The 19358-nt window shown below is 58.2% G+C and overlaps 1 protein-coding gene across 1 annotated transcript; it reads right to left on the bottom strand.

The window, feature by feature from the left end:
• Nucleotides 1-7896: 7896 nt before the first annotated feature.
• On the bottom strand, nt 7897-17101 carry NOX5 (NADPH oxidase 5). The gene is made up of 15 exons (XM_057404639.1): nt 16982-17101; nt 16326-16476; nt 15755-15965; nt 14743-14968; nt 13877-14030; nt 12667-12842; nt 12397-12579; nt 11583-11715; nt 10626-10747; nt 10150-10278; nt 9196-9320; nt 8911-8995; nt 8642-8741; nt 8394-8560; nt 7897-8153 (listed from the first exon to the last, which is right to left on the bottom strand). Exons 1-15 carry the CDS (start codon nt 17099-17101, stop codon nt 8022-8024), a joined length of 2214 nt encoding a protein of 737 aa, XP_057260622.1. The 3' UTR covers nt 7897-8021.
• Nucleotides 17102-19358: the final 2257 nt, after the last annotated feature.

Genomic DNA, 19358 nt, shown 5'->3' on the forward strand with positions numbered 1-19358 from the left:
GTCCTTAAAAGCCTTTCTTGCGTGGCCAGTTCTAACTAGCAGAACTATTAACGACTGGCAGCTCCTGCATCTCATGGAACAAACCAAAAGGCTCCAGTTGCTAAGTCAAAAGGATAAAAACACCCAAAACTTCACACTTTTTGGCCTGTGCTCACCCTGAAGCTAACAAGCAGCCTTTGGAAAAACTAGATCTCACTCCCATACATACACTGATCCTCTTCCACTACCTGGAAGGTATTTGCCTTCAGAACATTAAAATCCTGCTTAAAGGCAGAATGTATTAGGTAAGAGTTTGCATGGTGATACTACTGCCGGGCATTCTTCTTGTGCGCTTCCAAATGGGCAGAACAGTCCACAAGGCTCAAACCTGCCTGCAACTACAGCATAAGCACAACTTGTGTTCTCCTAACTTTGCATTAAAGTGCCCAAAATCTCTTTTATTTTGAGACCTCTTCCACACTTTCATAGAATCATCATGGACCGGTTTGTGTTGGAAGGGACCTTAAAGCTCCTCCAGCTCCAACCCCTGCCACGGCCAGGGACCCCTTCCACTGGAGCAGCTTGCTCCAAGCCCCTGTGTCCAACCTGGCCTTGAGCACTGCCAGGGATGGGGCAGCCACAGCTTCTCTGGGCACCCTGAGCCAGCGCCTCAGCACCCTCCCAGGGAGGAGCTTCTGCCTCAGAGCTCAGCTCAGTCTCCCCTCGGGCAGGTTAAAGCCATTCCCCATGGCCTGTCCCTACAGGCCCTTATAAAAGCACAAGGTTTCACACATGAGGTCCAGAGCAGCTGATGTGCACGTTGCACTCTGACAGAAGCCACCGTACATACCCTGAGACACACTGTCCTCATCCCCCGTGTGCTCACCGGTGCCCGTTCTAGCTCTCCCAAGAGCACATGGATATTGCTTCACTTCCCCGTTCCCATGGAAGGCATCCATCAGGGTTTCTCCTCCTCACACTGCTCAAGTGGGTGTGAATTCCAGAAGCAAAACGAAGAGCGTGAACAGGCCGCATCTCTTTGCGTCAAGACCCATTAAAGGAGAGTAATGACAACAACTGGTCCTGTACTAAAGCACCTCCAGCACCCCCCCCATGGCAGCCTTCCTACCAAAGCCGATTTCACCTTGTGCTTGGAGCACGCAGAGATCCCTCACACAAACATGGCTGGAGGTGGCCAATACCTCCCTGCTCCCAGCAGCACCAACAGTTTGCTGCTACAGAAGCGGTTCCAAGGCTTGGTTTGACAAAGTCTAACTCACCTTAAGCTCCCAGTGAGGAGCTAAAGAGTAAGGAAGCATCCCGAGTGGAGTTTAGCTTTAGGGACACCTGATGAAGCAGCTCAGCCTTTCTGCGACTGCCTCTGTGGTGGTTTGCTTACACCCTGGGGCAGACACAGACACATGCAAACCACCTTGACGGAGGACAAGAGCACCCCCAACAGCAGAGGCACAACCCAGTACCCAGCCAAGCTGCCCAGCAGCAGCTGCTGGTCTATGCTGGGAGCCGACCCAACGACATCAACCCCCTTGTCGCCTTAAAGCTGATTAAACACAATTCCTTACCCCCCCCCCCCAAGTGCATTGGGGGATGAGGCACCCCCTCACCAGTGACACCCCCATCGCGCTGCCGAGGCACAGGAGGCGGCTCTGCCTCCATCCACCGGTGCCGGAGGCCTCAGTTACCGCCATTAACCCTCGGGAGCCCGCTTCTCCTTGACTGGAGGCTTCCCGGGCAGGGCTCGACGCTGGAGCCCCGCGGGTGCGAGCCTCGAACCCCCCCCCCCCCCCCCAGCGCAGGCCGAGCGCACCCAGGCACCGGCGGCGCGGGGTGAGGCCGGCCCCGGCCCCGGCCCCGGCTCCCCCCCGCAGCCGCAGCCCACCGGAGGACACAGCCCAGCCCCGAGGCCGCTCTCACCGGGAAGCGGGGCCACGGGGGGCCCGGCGGGGGCTGCGAAGGGGCCGGGGAAAGCCCCCGGCGGGCAGCGGAGGGTCGGGGCCCGCGGGGCGCGGAGGGGGCCGTGCCCGGCCGGTTCCTACCTGCGGGCGCGGGGCCTCTGGGATCCTTGAGGTCCCTTCCAACCTGATATTCCATGGTTCTGCAAAGCTGCTCTGCTTTGTGCCAGCAGCACTTGGCCCTCCGAAGGCTGGCTCCTGCCCAGATGTGCTTGCACAACCTGCTGCCTCTTGCAAAACCTCCTTTGTATGTCGCAGCTTTATCCACTCTGCTCCTGCCCTGCTCCCCTTGCCCTGCTCCCACACTGGCTTTGCCATGAGCTCAACCCCCAGCTCCAAACTGCCTTTGCCCAGCGCTGGTGCTGGGACAGCATGGGCTGGATCTCAGAACACGGACGTGAAGCTGCTCAGTGCTGCAGTGAATGGATCGACCCCCCAGCCTGGTTTGGGTTCATGGAGTCACCCACCATCATCCAACCCGAGCTCCCTTCAGGTCTTTTATACCCTACAGGCTTCCCGTGCTAAACCCCAGGTCCCTAAAATCCAATGGTGGATTTTTAATCCACCCTGACTTTAAAATAACCAAGTCAGAAGACACTGAGAGAGTGTCTTGATTGCAGCATTATCTTCATCACCTATTAGCAGACCCAGGAACGGTGAGGACTCCGCACTGCCAAGCCCCCTTCACCACCTCACCCTGTGGTTGCAGAGCAAGGTCCTTTGGTCTTACCTTCTGCAGGACAAGCAGAAGAGCCTCAGCACATGGGATGCAAGGTTTGGGGTGCAAACAACAGTAGAAGGGGGTGCATGAAGCCCTTGACATGGTGCTGGGGTGCACTTTAGGAAGCAAGAATGGCTATAAAAGGTGGATGCTGACCTTATGTTGCATGAGCTGCTGAGGGTCGGGCGCAGAAGGGGCCTCTCAAATGCTGGGATTCTGGTGGCTTTGCAAAGCAGGAATAGTCGTGAAGAATTCCTCTTTCAGCTGGGCCCAGGATTGTTTCCATAGCAATAAACACACACACCCCCTGCTCCTTTGTCAGTTACGCTTCAGACTTATTTATCACACACCATGGATATGGAAGCACGGGGTAAAACACAAGAGCTTTGAAGTTAAGGAAAGGGTTTTCTTGCTGCTGCTGCTCCGCGTGGCGCCGGAGCCATCCACACCGGGGAGCTTCCATTGCAAAGGAGTTCAGCATCCCCGTGGTGCTTCCACAGGCTCAGAGGTGGGGCAGGGCTTGCCTGGGCTTTCATGGGAGAGGTTCCTGAAGTGCTGCGCAGGAGGGGGTGTTAAAGGGATAAAACTTAACAGGTTCCATCATTAAATGTGATAGTAAAGATAAAGCATCCAGGTAAAACTTGGAGGCCCCTTTCTGCCCGCTCCGTGCTGGTGTGATGGCACATCAGCTGTCCTGGCTTGCTCAGTGCTTTGGAGTCTACCCAAAAGCAAACAGCATCCTCAACGTGCACTGTAAAGCAATACATCAGGTGCTGTTGTTCCAGCACAGGATAAGGGATGTGAGCAGAGGCCCCGTCTACCCTAATGCATTTAAATAGAGCTTAAAAGATGCAGCTCACATGCCGGTGTGAAACAATTTACATTGCAATTACTCTCTTGTTCCAGATTAGCTGCTGGGCCCTGTCTGCTAAACCCTTCCTTTCCTCCAGCCCCGTATCCAGCTCTCCTGCACCGGGCTCTAAGCTGATGATTCATGTATTAATACATGGTTATGAGATGCCTCCTCTCCCTCCGCTGCTGCTCCCCGTCTCTGGCAATAGAAGGAGGAAATGAATCCTTAAAACCTCAGGAACAAATAGTCCGTGTGTGGAGATCAATCCTGCTCTCGCTGACGTCAATGGAAACATTTCCATCGGCTGCAGCGGCAGCAGGATTAGTCCCATCTATCGGATATTAGCTTGAGTTATAACCTCACCAGCCCCCATGGAGTGAAGGGGGAAGCTGTATCTGTTAGAACAACTGGGGGGCATTAAGTGGCTGTTAAAGATGTTGCTCTTTAGTGGGGGAAAGCAGCTACTGGGGTTGTGAGCAGGGAGGTGCCTGTGTTGTAAGGAGCATCCATGCCTGCACAGGGACCCCCAGCTCTGCTCATGGGGCTGGAGCGAGTCACTGCTCTTTAAGTAACTCCTCCACCTCCCCTGTGGAAAGGAGGGGATGGAGCAGGAAAAAGCACCTTGAACCCCACCAGCCCCATTGCGCCCCATGGACCATCCACCCCGCTGCAAATAACCAGGGCCAAAGTTGGAAGCAGCCCCTCCAGCTGTGCCCAAGGAGGGGTCTAACATCTGGGCATCAGCAGCAGAGAGGAAGGCATCGTTGTCGCACTCAGTGCTTGTTGGGCCACCCCTGGAATACCGTGTCCAGTTCTAGCCCTGCTGCACAAAATGAGATGTGGACGGGATGGAGAGGATCCAGAGAACGGCCACAGAGATGATCCAAGGAAGGAAAGGCTGAGAGAGCTGGGGCTGTCCAGCCTGGAGAAGAGAAGGCGCAGGGAGACCTTATCCCCGTGTACCAGGGTCTAAAGGAGGCTACAAAAAAGATGGAGACTCCCTCTTTACAAGGAGCCCCATGGAAGGGGTGAGGAACACAAGTTACTGCTGGGGAGATTCCCACTGGACACAAGAGGAAAATGTTTCCCAATGGGAACAACCAGTCCCTGGGGTAATCTCCCCAGGGAAGAGGCGACTACTCAGCACTGGACACTGTTAAGGTTCAGCTGCACAGGGTACAGCTGGGACACCCACTCTGGGTCATGCTGGGCCTGGAAAGGTTGGACCAGGTGGTCCTTGAGGTCCCTCTCAACCTGGAATTCCAGGATTCCAAGATTTGCTGCTGCCTTAATATGCAGAATCCTCCTTGTTACATGGTCCTCCACCCCGTGGCCCTTCCCAGTCCCCATCTCCACCAGTCTGGGACCACTCGTGCTGGGGACAATGGGAGCAGTCACATCCCCTCCCTGTACAGCCTTTCCCACCCAAATTCCCAGCTCTGGAGCATCTCCCTCCTTGTCCCACTGGCCAGAGGGAGGAAAAAGACCCAGAAATCCCTATTTCCCTAATGAGAAGCCACAAACTAATGAGCCACCATCCAAGCCAAATATTAGGAGTCACATAATAATTATATCAACGGAATCAACACCAATTTAACAGCAAAGGTTAATTACAGCGAGTTAACAACCTGATAGACAAACTGATGCTCCAGCAGTTGGGCAGACTAATTGAAAGCTAATGTTGCTCCTAAATTGAATTTCAAATGAATTTTACATCCATAGTTCATTTTGCTAATTTCATTCCCTGGATCCTGTAATTTGTTGGCAGTGATTGATTACTTAAGTGAATAATATCTATGTACCAGGACCACTTAGCAATAGAACATGCCAAGTGTGATCATACTGATAATAAATACAGTTTCTTGAGGGTTTCCTGCTCTGTCTGGGTTTCAGTGGAGCTGGGATGTGGTGCTAGAGAAGCAAAGGGCTTTGGGCAGTCATCAGCTCCTGTTTTGGGGTCTCCTTTACATGGCACATTTCATCCCCTCCCAAATCCTCCATTTATCCCTGGATGACAGTATGCATTGAGGGCTTACGAGGGAATACCTGCAGGTGATATTCCATGCATTCCAGGCGCCTTCAACCAGCATTCTCCAACCTGAAACCCAGCACTGAGCCCCAGCCCAGCATCCTGATGACATCCCAACACCCATCCCGTTGTCCCAAGGCCCAGCCCACACTGGAAGCCCATCGGGCGTCGCTGCCTCTCCTCGGTGGCTCTGGAGCATCCGTTGCTGCAAGATGAATGCAATTATAGCTTAATCAAATTTGAATCCAGGGAATGATGCGCTTTGCATCCAACCAACAATCAGCTGTTGCTATGCTACAGCCCCAGTGTAATCACAGTAATGAAGCCAGCCAAGGGAAGGCATTAATCAGGAGGCAGATCATTATCCAGCCTCACCCCCTGCCTCCCCAGCTCCTGATGCGGAGCCTCCTGTTGCTTTAACATGAGAAACAACCCCAAACCAAGGCAGATCCCGGGATCCAGGGGGCAGCCCCTCTCCGGGTACCATTTCCCATCCCAGCTGTGGCTTGGTTTGGCCACGGAGCCCAAGCTGCCCGTGTCCCACTGCTCCAGCACCGGAGCGCCACGAGCAGCAGCAATTCCTCCCCCACAGTTCCACATCCTTTAATCATTTATTCCTCAGATCCAAAGGAAACCTCTGACGAAGCGGAGCTGTGCGGATGGAAGGGGAAGGGCTTCATCAATTTTTCATGGCCGTGGCTGGGATGTGAGCAGCTCAGGATTCATCCTGTCAGCACTGACCTTGATGCTGCCTCCATCGCCCCTTGGAGGCACCCACCAGCGATGGGAAGCACGCTGGGATGGGAGTGGGAGCAGGCAGCTGAATGCCTCCGGGATGCTTCATGCTCCAGGGCACCAAGCTACCTCCTGTAACGTGCCAGGACAGGGAATGCAAGTCCAAACCGGGAGGAGCAGCCAAATTCCTCCCCACAAGCCATGTGCATGACTGGGACAGGCCACTCCACATCTCGGTGTCCCCAAAACCCCAACACCCTCCTATAAAGGGAAAGTAAAAGCAAAACGCACCCAGCTCCCAACCGCTTTCCAAAGCGTTCCCAAGCGAGGCTGCATGATCCCCATCAGGGCGGCATTCCTGAATCTGAGGGGATTTGTGCTCTTCCCCCCTCCCAGATTCCTCTGCTTTGGGCACGCCGGTGCCACGAGGCTCACAAAGAGCTCCAGTTGCCTCTTTGGGTGGTGGGGTTTGAGCTGCGGCAGCCGGGCAGCGCTTCGATCCAGCGGGACGCGGGATGTAAATGCTCATGGGCAGACACCTCGCGATTCGTTCTGCTCATAATTGCCTCGGAACGTGGGGCGAGCTGTAATTAACTCTTCTTTATGAGCGAGAGGAGGGTGGGAATGGGGTCAGTGCAGGAGCTCAGCATCCCGAAATCCCCCTCATTCCACGTGCGGGGCCGGGGTTATTGCCCTGCAGCTGAACGGATTTGCCCTCGGAGCTGGCAAACGGGATCTTGCCTCATCCCCGGGTTGAAACAACCCCTTTAATTACAGCGCCCGGGCTGCGGCTGTGGTGATGCCGCTACGTGGGAGCCCTGCTCCATGCCGCAGCGGAGCAGCGATCACATCCAGGTTCTGCTTCTCTAGCAAAGCCCCTGGGCAGGTTTGGCTCTGCATGAGCCTTTGTTCTCCCCACGGGTGACTTTGCCATGGGACGAGTGTCTCATCTACATTAATCTATTACTTTTAACACCGAAGCATCAACGTACGGCAAGGGTGGCCTTAAGAGACCCTGTAAATCAGCCTCATGTCACCATTTGATCTGAGCACTGAGGGGTCCCCGTGGGTCACACCAGCAACGCATGGGGCCATCCCTGCATGCCGTCAGCCACCCCGAGGCGGCTGGGCTGTGCTGGGCACATCCACACAAGCTGTTTTCTGGTGTAAAAAGAGGCAAAAGCGCTCTTGTGCTGCAGAGCAGGGATGGGACAGGACAGGGGGTGCCCCCTTATGGGGCTTGGCAGAAGGATGCTGGGTGCCCCGCTGGAAAGGAGCAGCCGGAGCTGCTGGGGCCGGGCTTGGGACCCGCGCAGCCCCGGTCAGCCGGCACGGCACGGCCCCGGTTACCGAGGCTGCAGTGCCCTCCTGTGGGCATCCCACAGGGCTCCCCCGTCCCAGAGCCCTGTGGAGTGATGCAGGACCCCATTTCTCCATCCCAATGCCCTGCAAGGTGATGCAGGACTCCATCCACCCCATCCCAGAGCTGTGCGAGGTGATGCAGGATCCTTGTCCCCGCATGGCTCCAGGACCCCATCCCATTCACCTCAAAGCCCCGTGGCCCAACCCAGCCCCTTCCCCTCCCTGGCCCCTGCTCCCTGTGCATCCCACCCTTCCCAGCTCTGACCCAGCATCACCGGGAGCCACCCCACGCAGTGAATAAGGATCCATCCATGGAGCCCATCACCCCGCATCAGGCCTGGTGGTGCCGGCAGGGGACCAGGGCTGCTGCTAGAAACGCTCATTGAAGAAGAGGAAGCCGAAGCGCTCGCAGTGCACCCTGATGACCTTGGCAAGAGCTGGCGAGCCGCAGAAGAAGACCTGGACCTTCCCTTTCTTCTCCTCTGCCACCTTCCCAAACACCTGAGGGACAGGCGAGAGGAGATGGTGGCAGAGCCAGCCGGGATGGCCGCATCCCTGCCTGCCTTGGGAGCTGCTGGCCCTGTGATGCTTCCCCATGGGAGGAAGAGGCTTCCCTGGGTCCGGATACCCCAGTGGTGGATCCTCCTGCTCCGAAACAGGGCTCTCCTGTGGTGTCCCCGCAGGAAGAGCGGCTTATGGGGACACGGCTCCCTCCCCATGGGTGATGCCCCCACTCCTCACCTTGCTCCAGTCGGGGCGGCCGGGCTGGGTCCTGGTGCGCAGCCCGGTGATGGAGTCCCTCTGCTCCTTGGCCGCCAGCAGGTCCAGCGCCATCTGCAGCCCGATGCCCTTCACGTCGTGCTTGCCCAGCGCCGAGGTCATGTACATGTGCATCTCCAGGAAGCGCCCTGCGTGAGCCCGGGGGATGCTCACGCCTCCGGCCCCACACCGCGAGCACAGGGGCTGCGGTGTCCCTGCCTCCCGCTCACCTCCCGGCTCCTGCTCAGCCTGCTCCAGTTCCAGCTTGGTCAGCAGGCTGACGAACCACTCAAAGTGCTTCTGGTCCCGGTTGATCCAGATGAAGTCAACCTGGAAGGACGCAGCAGCTCCTCAGTCGGAGCTGGCCGGCAGCACGGGGACCACAGCCAACCCAGCCCTGCTGGACCGCAGGGATGCTGATGGGCTCTGCAGCCTCAGGAGCCTGCAGCCCTCCTGCAGGGTACACCTCGGTCCCACAGCCCCCTCCATCATCTCCTACCTTCCTGAGTGTCATGTCCTCATCCTGCAGGTCCTCACACCATGAATAGTGGCAGCTGGGGCAGCTCTGCTTTCGCCGGCGGTACCTGCACGGGCAGACACAGCCCTGCCTGCATCCTTCGGACGCCACAGACCGAGGGATGCAGGAGACCTCGAGCCCTTGTTCCTCACCAGCTCTGGGTCATGCCCACGGCTAACACAGCGTACATCACATCCCGTGCCTCCCAAAGCCACACCAGAGCTCCACCAGCACGTCCACAGCCTGAGCTGCTGCGCCAGCACCAACCTGTACATGATGCTCTGCAAAATGGAGGCGAAGGGGGTGATGCCGATGCCGGCGCCGATGAGCACAGCGTGCTCCGAGGTGAAGATCCTCCGGGTCGGGGTCCCATAGGGGCCATCGATGTAGCACTGGGAGAGATGAGGAACTCAGGGAGCACTCAGGCAGCCCATGGATGCTAAAACAACTCTTAGGCTGTGAGCAGGAGCAGGCTTATGGAACCGAGGGTGACTTTGGGGTCTTTTATGGGAGGGTTATGGGAGCAAAGGAAGAGGAGGATGAAGCCATCCAGTAGCACAGGGTTTGGATCAGCCCCAGACGAGACCATCCATGCACAGGGGCACACTTATGGGTCCCCCCAAGGGATGCTGAGCACAGCCCTGCTTGCCAGAGCCAAGGAAGGACCGAGCATCCCTCACCTTGATGCTGCAGAGCTGATGGGGCTCCCGCAGACCGGTGGGGACCTGCGAGGTGAAGAGAGCAGTGACCACCTCCTCATCACCCAAACCCCTCCGTGGCAGCTAAAGCTAAAACCCTGCTTGTTCCCGAGGCTGGGATTTGGGGTGGGGTTTTCCCAGCTGGGGTGATCCAGGCTGCACACGCGCTTCCAGCCGCATCCCTTGGGCAGAGCCAGGGCACTGCTCAAGCCTCTGGTGGGACATCCCAGCATCCACCAGCACCTCATCACATTATCTGGATCATCCCTTTGAGCATTGATGCAATTATCCCAGTCCCCACACGAGCTGGGAAGGGAGGAACTGGTTCACAGCAGCCAGAAACCGCTGCTCACCAGGGGACAGATGAAAGGAAGAGGGTGAGAGGGACACTCACTGAACCCAGTGCACGCAGATGCTTTCCCTGCCAGGGCTGCTCCTCCAGCCCAGGCACAATGAATATCCTGGGAAGTTTCCATGGCAGGGATAAGGGCCTGTAACGGGTGCTGGTGGGAGATGTGCTCACCTCTGATGATGGGTCCTGCTCTCCTCGGGCAGCAGCACCGCTGGCTTTGTATGAGGTCAGCTGAACGGCTCCATCCTCATCTGTGGCCACGGAGCCCCCGTCTGAGCCAGCTCTGCTGCAGAGACCTTCCTGAATCCAAGCACAAAGGCATCAGTGGCTGTGGTGCCTCATCCAGCAGGGCCATACGGCTTCAACAGAGAGAGGGGGGTGCAAAGTCATAGGCTCAAGGAATGGTTTGGGTTGGAAGGGACCTTGAAGCTCCTCCAGCTCCAACCCCTGCCACGGGCAGGGACCCCTGCCCCTGGAGCAGCTTGCTCCAAGCCCCTGTGGCCACCCTGCCCTTGCTCCTCCAAGGCTGCACAAGCACCTTGCAGGGGATGTGCACCACGAGTGCCCCCAGCCTGGTGCTACCCAGGCAGCTGAGCCCTGGGGTGGCCCCGGGGGGAGGCACTCAGCAGAGCCCTGCCCGCACCGACCTGTGCCCAGCACCGGGGTCTCCTCGCCCGCAGGCTCCTGCTGAGGGGTTCGGGCTGCTGGAAGTGCTCATAGAGCTTGGTGGTCCATTGGCCCAGGGACCTGATGTGCAGCCAGAGGGTGTCTGCGGGGGGAAGCGGGGCAGCGGGCAGCATCCTGTGCGTGGAACTGCCCTGCAGCCCTGGCACCGCAGCCGTGTGCTGCACAGGGCTGGCCCTGGGGAGCCTGCAGCACTCATAGGGTCACGGACAGGTTTGGGTGGGAAGGGACCTTTAAGCTCATCCAGTTCCAGCTCAGCTCAGTCTCCCCTCGGGCAGGTTAAAGCCATTCCCCTTGGCCTGTCCCTACAGGCCCTTGGCCAAAGCCCCTCTCCAGGTTTCCTGTAGGCTCTCTTTGTGTATTGGAAGACTGCAGAATCAGGTGGCATCCCCACCAACATCCTTCACATTCAGTCCTCATACCTTGCTTGAAATAACCCGAGTACCTGATTTTATACAGCACTTAATGCACAGGCAGAGAGGGAGGTAGGTGAGCTGAGGCATGCATGGACATGTACTGCCCTGCTCCACAGTATGATCACCTCTTTGCAGGACCCTCAGAGGGGACCCAGACACCCAAATGGGGCTTGTGCGATGGGAAACATCCATCTCAGGGATGGGAAACATCCATCTCAGGGATGGGAAACATCATCCCAGCGATGGGAAACATTCATCTCAGGGATGGAAAACATCATCCCAGGAATGGGAAACATTCATCGCAGGGATGGAGACCATTCATCCCAGTGATGGGAACCATTCATCTCAGGGATGGAAAACATCACCCAGTGATGCAGAACATCATCCCAGGGATGCAGCACATCATGGTGATGCTATGGGAAACATCACCCCAGTGATGGCCAACATCATCCCAGTGATGGCCAACATCGTGGTGATGCTATGGGAGCCAGGCCCAGTGATCACCTTGCTGCTCAGGCGCGCTGCTGATGGTGAAGGGGTGCCACTCGTAGGAGGCGATGGCCGGGATGTTCAGGTAGATGTAGTCACCGGGCTTGTAGTGGAAAGACTGCGGCCTCTCGATCACGAGGTGAGTGACCTGCAGGGAACAGAGACCGGAAAACCGGGAGCATCCAGCGGGAACATGAGGCTGGTCAGTCACAACCGATGGTCCTTCTGCAGCCCGTGACCACCAGGGTCTCTGTGTCCCACGTTAAACAGTGGCCAGCATGAGAAGGGCAGATTTGACCTAAGGAAGGGGTTTATTCCCCTATCCCCTGCTCATCTTCGCTATCAAACCAAGGTCTCAGTTAGGGCTGGCCTCAAACCATGATGCTTGAAGAGGAAATAAGAGTCACAGCAGTTTGTGCCTTGCCTCCAGGCATTCTGTGAGTTTAGACCTTCTTTTACTTGAAAAACAGGCAAAACCTCTAAATAACAAAAAACAGTGGCTTGAAAATGAAGAACCTGCTTCCACCTCTTGCTGCAAACATCCACCAACACCGCCCGAAGCCACCCAAACCTACATCTTTTCCATACAAGCTATTCATTGCACCCCATCCCTCCAGCACGCGGCTGGGGAAGCACCCAACACATTGGGGCCGTCACTTCTCCTCCATGTCCCACTGTCCCTCCTTGTCCCCTGCACTGTGGTCAGTGGCAAAGTGCTTTTCGCCACGCTATGGGGTGCTTTGCAAACAGGGGAGGTGTTTGGGGGCACCTGTATTGCCACTCTGCACAAGGAGGGCCCTGGGAGGGAGGTGGGAATGGGATCGCAGACCTTGGATGGGAGCAGGTTGACCTCCACGATGCGCAGCCCCCCTGCCCGCCGCCAGGCCAAGCCAAGCACCTTCTCCAGCACAAAGAGGCAGCCGGGAACCACGAACCACTTCCAGAAGTGGGGACCATGCAGGATGAGGAGGATCCAGATGGGGATGTAAGAGAGGTGGGTCCAGTAGAAGACCTGTGGTGAGCGTCAATGGAGAGCAACGAATGGAGCCAGATGGTGCGGTCCCTATGGGGGTATTCATGGAGCCGCATCGGGACCCACCTCGAAGTGGCCGCTCCGTCGCACGCAGGGGCTGGAGAAGGCGGCCATGGCGAGCAGCAGTGCCTGGAGGACCAGCCCCGTCTGCGGGGCTGTGCCCCACAGGCCCCCCGTGCCCGGCCGTGCCCGCAGCAGGTACTCGGCGAGGGCAGGGTGCCCGTCCTGCTGCGCCAGCCTGCCTGGGATGGGACATGGAGGTGGGATCTGAGCAGGGAGCTCTTCCCTGGGAGGGTGCTGAGGCGCTGGCACAGGGTGCCCAGAGAAGCTGTGGCTGCCCCATCCCTGGCAGTGCTCAAGGCCAGGTTGGACACAGGGGCTTGGAGCAAGCTGCTCCAGTGGAAGGGGTCCCTGCCCGTGGCAGGGGTTGGGACTGAATGAGCTTAAGGTCCCTTCCAACCCAAACCAGGCTGGGATTGACTCTATTACATTCTCCCCTGGCTCTGCTGTGGGGTGGGGGGGTCCGTGGGGCACAGACTCCACTCAGGAGCTGTGTGGGGATCGTTGGAGCCCGTCGCTGCCGGCCGGGATGCCACTAGAGGGGGGTAACAGACAGTGCGTGGACTGCACAGCACCGTGTGCCCTGGGGCTGCCAGCACCCAGCCTGCAGCCTCACAACCCCCTCTGATCTGTGCACCCCCCCACAAGCCTGAGCTCCCTCCCTGCGATATCTGCACCCCACGGGTGAGCATCCCCTCTATGGAGGATGTGCATCCCTCCTGGAGCACACGCATCCCCTTCTCCAGGACATCTGCATCCCCCAGGACACGAGCATCCCCTCTATGGAGGATGTGCATCCCTCCTGGAGCACACGCATCCCCTTCTCCAGGACATCTGCATCCCCCAGGACACGAGCATCCCCTCTATGGAGGATGTGCATCCCTCCTGGAACACACGCATCCCCTTCTCCAGGACATCTGCATCCCCCAGGACACGAGCATCCCCTCTATGGAGGATGTGCATCCCTCCTGGAACACACGCATCCCCTTCTCCAGGACATCTGCATCCCCCAGGACACGAGCATCCCCCCGCATGGTTCCATCCAGACCCCTGCATCTTTCCACCAGCACCCTGTGGGTGATGCCCCTGCACCAAGGGTCTCTTCCCTCAGCAGGACTGGGAGGGGACCCCCCGCAGGGCTGATGGAGCACACTGGGGAGGGTCTCACCCGAGGTCAGGCCATGTCCCCTCCCCATGCCCGAGGGCTGCTACTCACTGAAGTTGGCGACGTGGGCGCCCGTGTGAGCGGCTGCCAGCGCCAGCACCACGTACCCCACGAGCTGGTGGAACAGGACGTGCTGGTCCAGCGGCAGCACCTTGGCCACGGGGGTGGCTCGCAGCCAGGTCAGGCACCTCCGCAGCATCAGCACCTCCAGGCAGGAAAGGGGGAGTCAGGGATGGGAGCGGGACAATCAGGGATGCTGGGGGCCATCAGGGATGCTGGAGGCAATGACAGATGGGAGAGGGACAATCCGGGATTCTGGGGACCATCAGGGGTGGGAAAGGGACAGCAGGAGATGCTGGGGGACATTGGAGATGGGAGAGGGGCAATCAGGGATGCTGGGGACTATGAGAGATGGGAGAGGGGCAATCAGGGATGCTGGGGGACATTGGAGATGGGAGAGGGGCAATCAGGGATGCTGGGGGCTATGAGAGATGGGAGAGGGACAATCAGTGATGCTGGGGGCCATCACGGATGGGAAAGGGACAGTAGGAGATGCTGGGGGACATTGGAGATGGGCAGTCAGGGATGCTGGGGGCTATGAGAGATGGGAGATGGGCAGTCAGGGATGCTGGGGGACATTGGAGATGGGAGAGGGGCAGTCAGGGATGCTGGAGGCCCTTGGTCTCGGGAGCCAACTCCCTGCCACCCTGCTGTGGAGAGCACCCAGAGGCAGCAATCAAGGCCCCATGTGCAGGGCGCCAGGAGTTCCCTTGTCCCAAAGAGCCTCCCTGAGCCCTTAGAACGCGGCGGCGCAGGGAAGAGCCCGGTCCCGCCGCTGCAGGAGCGCACGGGCTCCGTTGCTGCCCCCGGCGCGGCTCTGGCTGTGACCGCGCCGTTCCGCACCGCCCCGCACTCACAGCGAGCAGGGCGCAGTTGAAGTTGAGGCATTGCCCGCAGCCGCGGGCCAGCGCCAGGCTCCCTGCGTGCCGCGGCGCCGCCAGCGCCAACAGCGCCAGGTTGAGGCCCGCGTAGCCGCCGGCGCAGCGCAGGTCCCCGCCGTGGTTGCGCCAGAACGCGCGGCGCAGGCAGCGCGGCCGCGGGCGGCGCTCGGGGGCAGGCGGCGGCTTCAGCCAGCCCGCGGCGCTGGGGGGGGGCATCGGCATTGATTGAGCGGGGAAGGGGAGCCCCGCATCACCCCTTCACCCAGCTGCGCGCCCAGCATCCCATCATCCCTGCACCCATCCGTGCGTCCATCCCTGAGCCCACTCCCACCCCCAGCATCGCATCACCCCTGCACCCATCCGTGCGTCCATCCCTGAGCCCACTCCCACCCCCAGCATCGCATCATCCCTGCACCCATCCGTGCGTCCATCCCTGCGCCCAGTCCTACCCCCAGCATTGCATCACCCCTGCACCCAGCCCAGCGTCATCTCTGCACCCATCTGTGCATCCATCCCTGCACCCACTCCTACCCCCAGCATCGCATCATCCCTGCATCCAAGCCCAGCATCCAGTGTGGCATCATCCCTGCTCCCATCCATGTGTCCAAACCCTGCACCTATCCCAACACCATACCTGCATCCAAGTTTGGCACCAGTGTGGCACCCTCCCTGCACCTATCCCTGCATCTGAGCACTGTACCAATCTTAACACCATCCTTGAACCCATCCCTGCACCTATTACTGCATCCAAACCCTGTACCAAGCTTGGCATCATCCCTGCACTCATCCCAACACCATCCTTCCACCCACCTCTGCACCCAGCTTAGCACCATTTGCTCCCAGTGGTACCTCATGGTCTGGGCACCCCATTAGACCCTTGATGAGAGCATAAACCCCATGCTTTTTCCCCCACTCAGGACGAAGAAGATGCTCACAAGGGAGCTCCCACCCCTGTGGGCTTGTCAGAGGGACCCAGCAGCACACGTACCTGATGGTCAGGTTCTCCATGACCTCCGGGAAACCCTCCAGCTCCTCCCTGAGCTCCTCGAAGGTGATGGAGCCGCTGTGGTCCTTGTCAGCGGCCTCAAAGAGGGCCATGGTGAGGTCCGTGAGCCGCTCCTCAGGCAGGGCTATGGCGCTCTCCCGCAGGCACCACCGCAGCACCAGGCGCAGCTCATCGGGGTCGATGGAGCCGCTGCCTGCATGGGGTGAGCAGGGACCCGGGGATGTCACAGAACCCTGAAACGCCTTCACCTTGTGCCCTTAACCCAGGAATTCCCAGCTTGCTCCAAGCCCCTGTGGCCTTGAGCACTGCCAGGGATGGGGCAGCCACAGCTTCTCTGGGCACCCTGTGCCAGAGCCTCAGCACCCTCCCAGGGAAGAGCTTCTGCCTAAGAGCTCAGCTCAGTCTCCCCTCTGGCAGGTTAAAGCCATTCCCCTTGGCCTGTCCCTACATCCCTTGTCCCAAGCCCCTCTCCAGGTTTCCTGCAGCCCCTTTAGGCACTGGAGCTTATTTAATAGCAATACGCTCCTGATTAACGTGGTTTTCACCATCTCACCATCCACATCGTAAACCTGGAAGAGGAATCTCAGCTTGTCCATCTCACTCCCATGCACGAGCAGGCTCAGGGCTTTCAGCAGCTCCTCCAAGCTGATGCTCCCGCTCCCGTCCGCATCGAACAGCGCAAAGAACCGCTCAGCAAAGAAGGACTGTGAGGAGAGAACAAGCACTCTCACAGGCGACGGGATGAGCTTCACCAGCCCCATCCCGGTGCTATAGACCAAGCTGTTGCCACCAGCAATGGGAATTGCATGGCAAAAGCTGAAGGTCTTGGGGAAGCCCAAAAGCAGGAGGGAAGGGATGAAGGGGGTATTGGCACTGCAGCCGGAGGTATTGCCTGGAGGACACGGGGATGGACAGGGCAGCAGGGAGGGAATATATGGTGGGAATAGCCTAGCATGGTAAAAGCAGACTGTGAATATCCAATTGATTTTGCACTGTGGATGGTTAATCCAGGTTTTCCACTCCTACTCACTGCAGAGCACCATAGCATCATAGAATGGTTTGGACTGGAAGCGACCTTAAAGCCCATTCAGCTCCAGCCCCTACCACGGGCAGGGACCCCTTCCACTAGGGCAGCTTGCTCCAAGCCCCTGTGTCCAGCCTGGCCTTGAGCACTGCCAGGGATGGGGCAGCCCCACCGGCAGCCCTCACCTCCTTCACCTGCAGCGCGGTTTTGAACCCCTCCAGGTCGATCTCCTTGTCCTGCCCCGCGATGCTCCCGAACTGCTTCCTCACCCACCGCAGCCACTCAGCATCCTCCGCCGCGCTCATGGCCAGGGCCCTGCAGGAGGATGCAGTACAGCAGCAGCCCCGCACAGCTCCCTGGTCCTGGTCCTGCTCTGCCCTGCAGCAGTGACATCCCTCAGGGCTGTGCAGCTGATGGACAGAAGGGAGGAATAAGCCCCTCAAAGCACACACGCAGCCACACATAGTGCAGGATGAGCAGAGCTTACACAGCCTGTGGGCAGAGCAGCCGTGGGGCTCACAGCCCACCCCAAAGGGGCTGTGCAGGCAGGAAGGTTTCTGCTTTGCTCCCTGGCTGCCCTGCATGGTCTCCTTTACTCATCCATCATCTTAACCGGTCCATGGGGTGCTTGCCCTGTGCCTCCTGTACACAACCGAGCATCATTGCATAGCCCAACATGAGCTTGTGCTCAGCGAGGCTGAACTTCTTGTTCCACTCATCCCTTAATCCCAGGATTTCCCTAACTTTTGAGAGCTCCATTTTAGAGACTGAACCATTCCCAGACCCCTTCAGCTCCCAGCGACAGGGAGGTGCTGCTCCTCCATGCTGCTGGGATCAAAGGAGGTGGCAGCAGCAAGATGCTCCCCCTGCAAACAAAACTGGAGCAGGGAGACAAGAAACTTGGTTCCCCACAGGCACCCGGTCCTCTCTCCCCTTCCCTCTCCTGCATGGTCCTCACCTCCATCCTCCTGCTCCATCCCATTGGGTCCCTGCCTCTCACCTCCCTATTCCCATTCTCCATCTCCAGATCTCTGTGCTTCTTCCAATGAGCCCAAACCTACCACAGGCTCTCCTTATATTGGGAAACCAGGGGAAAACCAATCAGAGTTGCTGCATTCAAAATCCCTTTCACAGCCCTGGACCAGGTGTGCTGTATTACCCCAACCCCTTCTCAAAGGGGGTCTCAGCAGGACACAGTGCTCCGGGGGGATCAGGCAGCAAGGGAGAGCTGGAAACAAGGCACAAACCTCTGCTCACACAGGGAAGCTGGTCCCAAGCCCCTGTCCTCCTTCACACCGGGTGTGATCCATCACCTCTATCTTACACTCACCCCAGTTCTGCCATCAGGTCTGTGGGTGCAGCCCGATGCTCCTGTTGTCACCTATCAAGCGTAGCTGATCGCAGCTGCTGCTCGTAATGCTTTCAATTTCCTTTATTTCACATTCCTTGCACCCTGCAGCATTCCAGCCTCAAGGAGCCTGTGCTGCCGGCTCCAATAAAGAGCTCGTGTCCACCCAGCGCTCCGGTCCCTATGCACCAGCCGTCAGGAGCACACGGGAAGTGTCCCTGTCATACTGCACCTTTACGTTCAGTATTCCTGAACGAATCCCGCTTGTACAGCACCCAGCTGGGACTAAATCGGGGAGGAGGTTGCCATGGGGATGCCAGAACCAGAAACCAGGTAGTAAACCGTTTGTGCTTTACTACTCCTGGGTGCTCCAGGCACTGAGCAAGCGGGGAAGCCGGGAGAGGCTCTGTACCACTAAGCGGCAGAGTTTCGCTTCAGCACCGGGGCTGAGGCAGCCGATCCCAGCTGGAAAACTCCCTCTGCCTCCCTGCCCTATTGGGAAGTTGGTCCAGCTTGGTGCAAAGATCTCGCTCTGGCTCCATGGGAACGGCTCAGGTCTCAAGTGGAGATGATGGGGACCATGTGCTCGCAGCCCCCATGGCAGGAGCATCCTCAGCCTCCCCTCTCCTGCCTCGTGGGCTGTCAGCAGTTACACAGCGGGTTTTAAAGCAGGTCTTTGATTTCAGTACACAAAGCCCCAAGTAGAACTGTTCCAACCCAGCCAAGAGCTGAGAAGTAGGTGCTGCAGACACTGCGCTTCCCTGCAGCCGTGCTGGTTAAAGGGGGTTACTGTCCCCATCTCCCAGGGCAGCAGTATTCCATCTCAGCCGTGCGTGTTTTACACGGAGTTCCAGCTTTCCCTACCCGGATCCAGCAGAAACCAAGCGCAGGTTCTGAGCTAAACCCACCAATTCACAGCCCAGATCAACTCCTTTTAAAGCTGTGGCAATGCAAGGTTGGGAAACCCTTTACTAGGGGAAGGGGAGAGTAAAACATAAATCACCCGCATCTTACAGACCCCCTTTATACCCGGAGTATTCCCACTACACACACATCCCACAGGGATCTAACATAGAACAGAAGAAACCTTCAATTTGCTAATGGGACTTAATAAATAGTGGCCAGGCTACCAAAGGAACATAATATATCATGTGCAAGCATTGGACATTTCATGGAGTGGGACACTGGGTTATTTACTGCCCCTGGAGCGGGCG

This window comes from Pezoporus wallicus, unplaced genomic scaffold, assembly GCF_028554395.1.
Source record: "Pezoporus wallicus isolate ANWC-B61680 ecotype Strahan unplaced genomic scaffold, APGP_CSIRO_Pwel_v1 contig_14712, whole genome shotgun sequence".
NCBI classification, from domain to species: Eukaryota; Metazoa; Chordata; class Aves; order Psittaciformes; family Psittacidae; genus Pezoporus; species Pezoporus wallicus.